The 12,604-nt window shown below is 35.5% G+C and overlaps 1 protein-coding gene across 2 annotated transcripts in view; it reads left to right on the forward strand.

Moving 5' to 3' along the window:
* CHM (CHM Rab escort protein) overlaps positions 1 to 12,604 on the forward strand; it is a 240,676-nt gene that overhangs the window by 22,327 nt on the left and 205,745 nt on the right. Inside the window, exon 2 of one of the 2 annotated variants that reach the window (XM_043895520.1) lies at positions 1,831 to 1,897. In XM_043895520.1, coding sequence (XP_043751455.1) covers positions 1,831 to 1,897 — 67 coding nt within the window. Of the gene's footprint in view, positions 1 to 1,830; positions 1,898 to 12,604 lie in introns of those variants that run through there. The other variant, XM_043895521.1, reaches the window with a different exon arrangement.

The following is a 12,604-nucleotide window of genomic DNA, read 5'->3' on the forward strand; positions in this document are numbered from 1 at the left end:
TACTGGAGTGGGTAGCCATTCCCTTTTCCAGGGGATCTTCCTGACCCAGGGATCGAACCCAGGTCTCCTGCATTGCGGGCAGATTCTTTCTCATCTGAGCCACCAGGGAAGCCCACTAAACCACTTAGCAACCTGTAAAGTACCATAGTGACTGCATTTCTTTATAAAGAAAACTTATTTTTTATATATAAAGAGTGTATGTATACATGTTTATGTATAAAGAGTTAAGATAAAACATTAGAACAATACAGTTTTTACCATTATGAAGAACTAAGCATACTTAGCTATTTAGAATTTTCCTTTCATTCCTCCTGTTTCCTTCTACACTACAAACTCACTTTTTTTCCTTTGAATTATATCCTAAGTTAAGGTTGCAATTTTATAATGGCTGATTTCCAATAGTTGATATGTAATGGCTATATCTAGTACATTTGGTCAGAACTTCTTTTTTGAACCAAACATTTTATACCCACAAAGTGCTCAGCACTGGAAAACTAGTTCTTCCATGAATGCAGATGGAGCTTTTGTTTAATGTGAGTTTTAGCTAGAGATTGACTACATTAGTTGCTTCCATATACCTGTTGCTTTTTTACATAAAGAAGATAAGCATTCTCTTTTTTTGAAATCTTTGATGGTTAGTGTTTTGTTCAAACTCTTGCCAGAAGGATGCTGTTTCTTTTCTACTAGGTGAAAATCCAAGAGGACTATGGTATCTCATTGTAGTGAAAGAGTCAGTAGCAGCACTATAGAATTACACTAAACTAGCTTTGTTCATTTGACTGATATAAAATATTTTAGTCTCTGTTGAAATGGTAGCTCTTACGATAAAAAGTTATGGAAGAGTCTTGAATTTATAACACAGAGTGTTAACTACCTGATGTAGCTTAACATCTGAATTTTTTATTATAAAATTATCTTTGGTAAATATTTTTTTGGTATTGGTATTAATAGTAGTAATATATATTTCCCTTTATGATAACAAAGGGGCTTCTCTGGTGGCTCAGATGGTAAAGAGTCTGCCTGCAGTGCAGGAGACCCAGGTTCCATCCCTGGAGAAGGAAATGGCTACCCACTCCAGTAATCTTGCCTGGAAAATCCCATGGGCGGAGGAGACTGGTAGTCCATGGAGTCGCAAAGAGTCGGACACGACTGAGCGACTTCACTTTCACTTTATGATAACAAACTTTATGATATGGTTTAATTTAATTTCAAAACAGTAATGTTCTTATCAAACTACTGTATTAAGTAGAAGTGAAATAATGTATCATGTAAATTACCTTTTTTAAAATTAGTTAGCCTATTGCTTAAACTGAAAAAATACATGCCATTACCCCTAAGAGACACTGTGACTTGAAGTTAGATTTATGTTAAAATTTCAATTCTAGAGCTTTTTTTTAAAGCATTGGGCAGCAGGTTAACCAGTTTGCACCCCAGTTTCTTCTTCATCTTTAAATGAACATGCAGATCCTTTTCTGTCAGTGCATTTGGGAGAATCCGATCAGCTAGTATGTGAACATAGTTTCTGAAACAAAGTGCTTATATGAACAATATTTTGACAGTTGCTTATTTATGGTAATTGGCAGATAAAAAGAATTTAAGTACTTGAGTTTTAAAAAATCTCCCTTCCACATGATAACATTTTCAGTATTACTAGTATATGTTCAAGAAGCATCATTCAAGTATAATATAAAGTTTATAATTTTGAATACAAGAATGAGCCTCTTTTGTTAAACTCTTCTATACAACAGTGGTATGAATTGAACATTTTTTGTGCTTTATATATATATATTTTTTCTACATCCTAAATGATATAGGTGTATGTTTTTATAGGTTTGCCTGAATCCATCATTGCGGCTGCATGTTCAAGAAGTGGCCAGAGGGTTCTGCATGTTGATTCGTAAGTTTATCAGTGGTAGCATTTGATACTTCCTAAATATCTCTATACAAAATTAAAATTTAAATATACATACACGTGTGTACATGTATATGTCCAGTATAAACTTTTAAAGTTAGAAAAATTATTAGAATTGTTTAATTTTCACAAAAAACATGTGAAATATATAATGTACGGGTTCTCCTATTATAGTTTGTGAAATAGTGATCTCTTTCCTTTGAGTATAAAACAAATGTACCATAATTTTATTTTTAACATTAATGATTTTGTTTTTCTAAATGATAAGTAATTTTCCACAAAGCTTGGAAACATACTTACCCTTTTAATCATATGTATGTGGGTATGTAAACCCTGTATATGCTGTTGTATTTTAGATGTGGCATATGATAGTTGAAGAAATCAGCTAATAGAGTATGTGGTTTGCTTGAAAAATCTTAACTAAGAGTTTTCTAAAATATTTAGAATTTTTCCCCCCTTTTCCTTAAATGTGATGATAAAAAGGAAGTAAATGGAAAATTCAACTTTAAGGTAAAGTATAAATCTTTCCATTCCTGCTTCCTTCAGAAACAAACTCTTAACTTTCCACCTATCTATTTAACGCTTTTGACCTTTGTATTGGTACTTTAATTGTTCATTAAATTGGAGTAGAAAGGAAACACGAAATAATGACTTTGTATTTTCTGTTTGATAGTAACAGGTTTTTCAAAATGCCAGAATGCAAAGAATAGCTAGATTTGTTACAGCTTACAGTGCCTTCTCATATATTATTCCATTGTAAGTATGTAGGAATCCAAAAGTGGTATTAGTTCATTTAGCCTTTCTAAAGTTATTTTCAAAATATATTAATTCCCCAGTCATTGAATGAAATTTCTAAATTGAGTTATTTTCTGTTCTTAAGTCCTGCCCTTGGAATTCTCTTTCACTGTTATATGCACACACATACACCACAGTAATTGCTCAGTCGTGTCTGACTCTTTGCGACTGTAGCCCACCAGGTTCCTCTGCCCATGGGGGTTCTTACTGGAGTGGGTTGTCATGCCCTCCTCCAGGGGATCTTCCCAACCCAGGGATCTAACCCCGGTCTTTTGCATTGCAGATGGATTCTTTACCATCTGAGCCACCAGGGAAATCTGTTATGTGTGCAACTGCTGTGTTAACGTCTTAATTCAGTCTTTTTGACATATGGATTCACATGCCAAAAAAGGTGCTGCCTTGAACGCTGAGGTACTTAGGACTAGTATGCTTTAAAAAGGCTTAATAAGAACATAAATTCAAATTTGTTTCTGATAACATTAATTAACCTAAAACTGAAAATAAAATCTCAAATTTCCCAAAGTTATCTCTTGTGTTTGCACTGTAAGGTACTTCTTGTATCAGCTTCTTTACATATGTAATTTAATTCCCATCACAGCCAAGTGAGGGTGGTGTTATCCTAATTTAACAAATGGGAAATGTGGGGCATAGTGAGGTTAAGTAATAATTCTAACTTTACCCAGCTAGTGCATGTTTTTTTCTAAAACCCGAGATTTACCCAGAATGAAGAATATTTTATAAATCACTTAGGGTTTACTGATAATATAAAATAAGTTTTGATTAAGAATATAACAAGTTAAATCTAATTTTGATAAGCAGTGAGTCAGTTAGAAAGACTTGATAATGTTAAAAACTTATACCTTAATAAATAGTATTTCAAACTGACAAAACTTTTTTCTTCTATTTTAGATCCTCATACTTGGTAGCTTTTGAGAGTTTAGATACATCTGGATATTGATTTATAAGATGGTTTTCTGCTCTATGCCACGCTTAAATATTTTCTCATTTTTATTCATTTTTGCCATTATGGCTCTTCATGTTGCTGTTGCTGTTTGTTGTTCAGTTGCTCAGTCATGTCCGACTCTTTTGGACTGCAGCATACCAGGCTTCCCTGTCCTTCACCATCTCCTGGAGCTTGCTCAAACTCCTGTCCATTGAGTCGGTGATGCCATCCAACTATCTCTGTTGTCCTCTTCTCCTCCTGCCTTCAATCTTTCCCAGCATAAAGGTCTTTCCTAATGAGTTGACTCTTTGCATCAGGTGGCCAAAGTATTGGAGCTTCAGCTTCAGTATTAGTCCTTCTAATGAATATTCAGGATTGATTTCCGTCAGGGTTGACTGGTTTGATCTCCTTGCATCCAAGAGACTCTCAAGAGTCTTCTCCAGCACCACAGTTCAAAATCATCAATTCTTTGGTACTCAGCCTTCTTTATGGTCCAACTCTCACATCTGCACATGACTACTGGAAAAACCGTAGCTTTGACTATATGGACCTTTGTCAGCAAAGTAGCATCTCTGCTTTTTAATATGCTGTCTAGGTTAGTCATAGCTTTTCTTCCAAGGAGGAAGCGTCTTTTAATTTCATGGCTACAGTCACCATCTGCAGTGATTTTGGAGCCCCCCAAAATAAAGTCTCTCACTGTTTCCATTGTTTCCCCATTTATTTGCCATGAAGTGATAGGACTAGTTGCCATGATCTTAGTTTTTTGAATGTTGAATTTTAAGCCAGATTTTTCACTCTCCTCTATCACCTTCATCAAGAGGCTCTTTAGTTCCTCTTTGCTTTCTGCCATAAGGTTGGTGTCATCTGCATATCTGAAGTTACTGATATTTCTCCCAGCAATCTTGATTCCAGCTTGTGGTTCTTCCAGCCCAGCGTTTCTCATGATGTACTCTGCATATAAGTTAAATAAGCAAGGTGATAATATATCTCCTTGATGTACTCCTTTGCCAATTTGGAACCAGTCTGTTGTTCCATGTCCAGTTCTAAATGTTGCTTCTTGACCTGCATATAGGTTTCACAGGAGGCAGGTAAGGTTGTCCGATATTCTGATCTCTTTCAGAATTTTTCACAGTTTGTTGTGATCCACACAGTCAAAGGCTTTGGCATAGTCAATAAAGCAGAAGTATATGCTCTTCTGGAATTCTCTTGCTTTTTCAATGATCCAATGGATGTTGGCAATTTGATCTCTGGTTCCTCTGCCTTTTCTAAAACCAGCTTGAACATCTGGAAGTTCTCAGTTCATTTGCTGTTGAAGCCTAGCTTGGAGAATTTTCAGCATTACTTTGCTAGTGTATGAAATGAGTGCAATTGCGTGGTAGTTTGAACATTCTTTGGCATTGCCTTTCTTAGGGACTGGAATGAAAAGTGACCTTTTCCAGTCCTGCGATCACTGCTAAGTTTTTCAAATTTGCTGGTGTATTGAGTGCAGTATTTTCACAGCATCATCTTTTAGGACTTGAAATAGCTCAGCTGGAATTCCATCACCTCCACTAGCTTTGTTCGTAGAGATGCTCCTAAGGCTCACTTCGCTTTCCAGGATGTCTTGCTCTAGGTGAGTGATCACACCATCGTGGTTATCTGGGTCATGAAGATCTTTTTTTGTATAGTTTTTCTTTGTATTCTTGCCACCTTTTCTTAATAGATTCTGCTTCTGTTAGGTCCATACCGTTTCTGACCTTTATTATGCCCATCTTTGCATGAAATGTTCCCTTGGTATCTCTAATTTTCTTGAAGAGATCTCTAGTCCTTCCCATTCTATTTTTTTCCTCTATTTCTTTGCATTGATCACTGAGGAAGGCTTTCTTATCTCTCCTTGCTATTCTTTGGAACTCTGCATTCAGATTGGTTTATCTTTGCCTTTCTCCTTTGCCTTTCACTTCTTCATAGGGAAAGGAGAAGATAAATAGAAGATTCATAAGGAAAGAAGATTCAGTCTTTCCCTAGTCCTTTTATTTCCTTTTTTTTGTTTTAGTTTTCTCCTTAGAGTTTTATTGTGATAAAATTGACATACGGTACTGTATAAGTGTAAGGTATATAGCATAATGATTTGACTTACATCATGAAATGATTCGCACAATAAGTTCAGTGAGCATTCATCATCTCACATAGATTAAAGAAGTAGAAAAAATTAAATTAAAAATTAAAGAAATAGAAAAAATTTTCCTTGTGATGAGAAGTCTTAGCTTTCATGTATAACGTAAAGCAGTGTTAAGTTATATTTGTCGTGTTGTAGATTATGTCCCTAGTACTTAGTTATAAGTATTAGGGATGTAATATCCCTATTGAACCTTTTGACTGCCTTCATACAGTACCCCCTCCCACAGCTGCCCCACCTCCAGCCTCTGGCACCAGAAATCTGATACCTTTTTTCCTATGCCTAGTCCTTTTATTTGTGCTTTACATCTACAATAGTACCATATATCCCTGTTTCATGTACATAGCTTCCCATACTTTATAAAAAAATAACCTTTAAATTGTAGTTTAAAAAAAAAGTAACATAAAACTTGCCATCTTAACTATTTCTAAGCATATACAATTCAATAGTGTTGAGTATATTCCTAATTGTTGTATAGCAGATCTTTAGAACTCTTTTGATGTTATAAACCTGAAACACTATGCCCATTAAACAATAACTCCCCATTCCTCTTCCTCCCAGCTCCTGGCAACTCTCATTTTACTTTCTGTCTCCATAAATTTTACTTCTGTAGATACCTCATATAGGCTTCCCAGGTGGTGCTAGTGGTAGACATGAGACAAGGAGTTCAGTCATTGGGTCGGGAACAATTCCTGGAGGAGGGCACAGCAACCCACTCCAATATTCTTGCCTGGAGATTCCCCATGGAAACAGGAGCCTGGCGGGCTACAGTATGTGGGGTTGCATAGAGTCAGACCACTGAAACGACTTAGCACACATGCACACAGATACCTCATATAGTGGGAATTAGATATTATTTGTCTTTTTGTAACTGGCTTATTTCATACAGTATAAGTCCTCAAGGCTCATCTATTTTGTATCATGTGTTAGAATTTCCTTCCTTTTTAAGATTGAATAATATTCCATTGTATGTTTACACAATACAACATATTCATTTATCTGTTGATGAATGCTTGACTCACTTCCACCTCTGGCACATGGTAAATAATACTGCTATGAACATGAATGTGCAAATGTATCTTCAAGATCCTGCGTTCAGTTCTTTTGGATATATACCCAGAATTGGGATTACTAGATCATATAGTAATTCTATTTTTAAGTTTTTTGAGAAACTGCCATACTATTCTTGATAGCAATGGAAACTTAAAATTCTTAGTATTACATGTTCCTTTTTTCTGTTTTCTCCCTGCTCTGTCTTGGTAGAGATTTGTCTGTATTGTTAGTCTTTTCAAAGAACCAGGTTTTGCTTTGTTGTAACCTTCTATGTTATCTTTGTTTTCTATCTAATTAATATCTGTGCTTATCTTTATTGTTTCCGTCCTTCTTTCTTTGGCTTGAGATTAGTCTTGCTCTTTTTCTAACTTCTAGAATTGAATTCTTAGTTCTTTGTATTTTAGCTTTATGTTTAGTGTGTTTATGATTCTAGCTCCCTCTTAGGATCACATTAGCTATCTTGTACAAGTTTTAAGTCTTATAGCCATTATGATCTCTTTTTTGAGCCATTAGTCACATTAGCTATCTTGTACAAGTTTTAAGTCTTATAGCCATTATGATCTCTTTTTTGAGCCATTAGTTATTTAGAAATATGTTTTTAGATTTCTATATACATTTTTTTATTTCAATATTTATAATTTTGAACACTCGTGACAAAACAGGGAAGTGAGAATGTAAAGTTCTAGTGTGCCTCTTCAATCTTCCTGCCTGCAACCCACTGTTAACTTTTTATGTGTCCTACAATATGCTCACCAAAAAAAGAGGATGAGGAGAAAATATGTAAGTTTTTATCATGTTTAAATTTGATTCAGTATAGAAAAAATTCAGAATACTGAGTAGTTCCAGCACCATGGATTGCTCATTTTGCCTTTCTATGTCTGTACCTACCTCCTTCCTCTACCTCCCCTATTTCTAGCCTCAGCAACCACTGATTTGATTTTTAGCTGTATAATTTTGTCATTTTGAGGATGAAACTGTACAGTGTGCATTTTGGCCTTGTCTTTTGTCACTCAGCATAATTCATCAAAGTTGTTACTTGGAGATTTATCAAAGTTGTTATATATATATCAATAGTTTTTTTTTCCTTTTTTATTACTGTATTCTGTACAGTAATATAATTATAATTACTATTATACTGTATAATAGTATTCTGTATTCTGTATGTATCATGGTTTGTTTAACCATTCACCTGTTGAATGTCATTTGAACTGATTCTAGTTTTTGGCTCTGATAGAATTGTTGTGTTAACATTCATCTGTAGGTTTTTGTGTGTGTGAACTTACGTTTTTATTTTTCTGCGATAAATGCTCAGCAGTTCACTTGCTGGGTCATATGGTAATGGCATGTTTATTTTAGTTTATTGAGAAAGGCAGTCAAGTTTTCAGAGTGCTTATACCATTTTACGGTCCCACTAGCAATGTATGAGTGTTCCAGTTTCTTTGTTATCTTTGACAGCATTTGTTGTTGTTAACTCTTTTTGGTGGAGGAGTGAGGAGAGTTCAATTCTGGCTAGTGTGTAGTGATATCTCATTGGAGTTTTACTTCACGCTGCCCTAATATTTAATAATGTTGGCCAGTTTTCAGGTGCTTATATGGTATCTGTGTATTCTCTTTGATGAAATGTCTTCATGTCTTTAGACTGTTTTCAGTTTGGATTGTTTTACTGTTGAGTTTTGAGAGTTCTTCATACATTTCTTACCAAATATAATTTTTAACTATTCTTTTTTGAATAACCAATTTCTAATTTAATTACATTAACGTCAGATAATTAGCTCTGTGTGATTTCAGTTATTTAGTATTTTTGAGAATTGTTTTATGGTTTATAATTATATGACTCCATGTGACTTAAAAGGTTTTTTTTATGTTTTAGTATACTTGTTTAAAGGAAAATTTGTATGTTTTTAGAATGTTTTTATGAGTAAATTTAATGTAGAAATAAAACTAAAAGAGAAAACTTTTGCTGATTGTTGGATATGGAGATCCATCTTTTCGTTAAATCAAACTTGTTAATTTTGTTGGTTCAGAATATCTGTTATCTGATTGCTCTATTAATTGGGAGGTGTTTATTAGATATCACTTTTACTGAGTGTGGCATTCTTATTTTTTCTTTATAATTCTATTAATTTTTGCTTTATGTATTCTTGAGTATTCATAAAAGCATGTAGATTTAGAATTAATGATATCCCCATGTAGTTTACCTTATGTTTTTTCCCCTTGCTAATGCCTTTTGCCTTAAAGTTTGTTTTTTATATTACATAGCAATATGAGGTTTTCTTGTTTTTCCCCCCAAGATTTCTTCTCCTTTTATTTTCAGTCTTTCTGCATCTTAATATGTATGCATCTTACAAATAGCATATAAGTAGATTTTACTTTATTGCTTCAATCTGGCAGTCTTTTTTAACTGAATTTAGTATATTTATCATGATTTACTAGTATTTACTAGTATTCACATGTATTTCTACTATCTTATTTGTGTGTTCTCTTTACCATTCCTTTTTTTTTCTTCTCTTAGTTTTTTGTCTTGTATTGAGTAGAGGTATATTTGTACTTTTTCCCTCCTCACAACTGGGTTGGAATTACAGATGAAATTTCTCTTCCTTTGGTCTAGAATATGCTTAAACTTTTGGCATATATATTCAAATTATACTTTCAGAATCATCAAAGTACTTACTCTTTTCAAGCAATACAATGACCACCCCCTCATGTTTATTGCTACCTAGCATTTTGGTAATACTTTGATCTTGTATTTTTTTTATTAGTATTTGATGGGCTTCCCTGGTGTCTCAGATGGTAAAGAATCTGCCTGTAATGTAGGACAGCCAGGTTTGATCCTTGGATTGGGAAGATCCTCTGGAGAAGGGAATGGCTATCCACTCCAGTATTCTTGTCTGGAGAATCCCACATGGACAAAGTCTGGTGGGCTACAGTCTATAGGGTCACAAAGAGTCAGACACAATTGAGTGACTAACACTTCATTTTATTTTTTGTACTAAATACTTGTTTGGATATGCCCTTGTGTTTGTCAGTATTTTTTTCTTTTTTGTCTTTGCTACTACCTGGAGACAATATCCTGCTTCCTTAAGTTCCTTCAACCTGAATGTTAGTGTCTTTGTCTGTTAACGCTTTTGTTTCACTCTCAATCTCAAATTATAGTTTAGTTGATTCTGTGATTACACACTGAAGGTAATTTTCTTTCAGACTTTGTCCTCTAGCTTCTTTTGTTGTTGAGAAATGTCATTCTTTGTTAGATGAATTCTCTTTTTTTGCTGATTGTTTTAATATTCTTCTGTTTGTCCTTATAGTTGTATAGTAATTTGTTGAGGTGTGGATTTTATTTCTATTTATACTTGTTCAGAAATTGTTTTGTTTCTTGAAATCAGATGATTTATGCCTTTTGTTGGTGGGAAGACACTCAACTGTTTCTTCAAATATTAGTTCTCTCTTATTCTTTCTTTTAGAAATTCTCTTATATATTGCACCTTCTCATTCTATCCTTTAGGCCTTTTAAGGGCTTCCCTTGTGGCTCAGCTCATAAAGAATCCTCCTGCAATGTGGGAGGACCTGGCTTTGATCCCTGGGTTGGGAAGATCCCCTGGAGAAGGGAAAGGCCTTTTAATATCTCTTTCATATTTTTCATCTTTTTACCTTTTGATACTACATTCCGAGTAGTTTCCTCAGCTTTATCTTCTTGTTCTGGGGTTACCAACTATGGCCCACAGGTTAGCCACTTGTTTTTATTTATTTATTTTTGGTTGTGCTGTGTTGCGGTGCATGGGCTTCTCATTACAGTGGCTTCTCTTGTTGCAGAGCATGGGGTCTAGACACATGGGCTCAGTAGTTACGGTTCATGGGCTTAGTTGCCCCATGACACGTGGAATCCTCCCAGAACAGGGATCTAACCTGTGTCCCCTTCATTGGCAGGTGGATTCCCATCCACTGTAACACCAGAGAATTCTCCACTTGTTTTTTAAAATAAAGTCTTATTGGAATACAACCATGATTATATACTTAACACCTGTTTACATAGTGACATTGACTATGGCTACTTTTACACTACAAAGGCAGAGTTAAGTAGCTTCAGCAAAAGCTGTGTCATCTGCAAAGCCTAAAAATTTACTATCTGGCCCTTTATAGAAAATGTTTGCAGACTTCTAGTTCATTAGTTCTGTCTTGTTGTTGTTATTGTTTAGTTGCTGAAGCATGTCCCACTCTTTTGCAACCACATGGACTGTAGGCTCCTCTGTCCATGGGATTATCCCATCAAGAATATTGGAGTTGGTTGCCATTTCTTCCTCTAGGGGAACTTCCTGACCCAGGGATCAAACTTGCATAACCCACATCTCTTGCACTGCAGGTGGATTATTTACTACTGAGCCACCAGGGAATCCCAGTTCTGTCTTGTATGTGTGCTCAGTTACTCAGTCATGTCCAACTCTTTGCGACCCCATAGACTGTAGCTCGCTAGGCTCCTTTGTCCATGGAATTTTCCAGGTAAGAATACTGGAGCAAGTTGCCATTTCCTACTCCAGGGGATCTTCCTGACCCATGTCTCTTGTGTCTCCTTAGTTGGCGCTGTGCCACCTGGGAAGCCCAATTCTGTCTTGAAATATGTCTAGTTTTTTATTTAACCTAGCTATTGTTTTCTTAAATGACTTTCATTGAGTAATTTTTTTAAAAGTTGTCATGTCCTTCCCATGTGTTTCAATTCATTTTTTTAAAGCATGTGAAGTTTTATGTGAAGTTCTTTGAGGTTTAATACTCCTGTTTGTCATTTTCTATCTTCAGGGTCAGTACTTTTTCTTTTCTTTCCCTAAAATGTTTTTCCAGATTTTTTTTAGTGGCGGTTTATCCGTGGGAATGCTCTGTGACCTGGCTGATGGGGTATATTTGTACTAAGTGGTTTTGCATTTTCTTTTGCCTGGTCACCTGGTGCTATTACTGACTATATGAGTTTCCTGTTGCCCCTGTAACAAATTTTCACATATGTATTAGCTTGCTGCTGTTGCTCTTTGTCACTAAGTCATGTCAAACTCTTTGCGACTCCATGGACTGTAGTCCACCAGGCTCCTCTGTCCATGGAATTTCCTAGACAAGAATATTGGAATGGATTGCCATTTCCTTCTCCAGGGGATCTTCCTAATCCAGGAATCTCCCAGCATCTCCTTTGTCTCTTGCATTGTCAGGTGGATTCTTTACCATTACACCACCTGGGATATCCCATGTAGTATCATATCACAACACAAAATTTATTCTTTTATAGTTCTGCAGGTCAGAAGTATGAAATGAATTTTATGGGTCTGAAATCAGGTCATAGGCAGGCAGTGTTTCATTCCTTTTGGAGGATTCAGGGGAACATCTGTTTCCTTATCTTTTTCAGTTTCCAGAGGCACCTGCATTCCTTGGCTCTTGTCCCCTTGCTCTGTCTTCAAGAGCCTCAGTTCAACCTCTATCATGCCATCTTGTTTTTCTGCCTTTGACCTTCTTCCCTTCCTCATAAGGAACCTTCTGTTTACAGTGGGGCCTACATGTATAATGTAGGATATTCCTCCTATCTTAGGATACTTAATTTACACGTTAGCAAAGTCCCTTTTGCCATATAAGATAACTTATTCACAGCTTCTGGGGATTCGGATATGGACATCTTTGGGGAATAATGGTTCCCCATTATTCTGTCTACTGCCCTGGCTCAAAACAATTTGTATGTTAATTTCTCAGCTTGATGATTCTTGGTTTATGTGAGTAGTAT

The sequence above is a fragment of the Cervus elaphus genome, chromosome X, assembly GCF_910594005.1.
Source record: "Cervus elaphus chromosome X, mCerEla1.1, whole genome shotgun sequence".
In the NCBI taxonomy this organism is placed as follows: domain Eukaryota; kingdom Metazoa; phylum Chordata; class Mammalia; order Artiodactyla; family Cervidae; genus Cervus; species Cervus elaphus.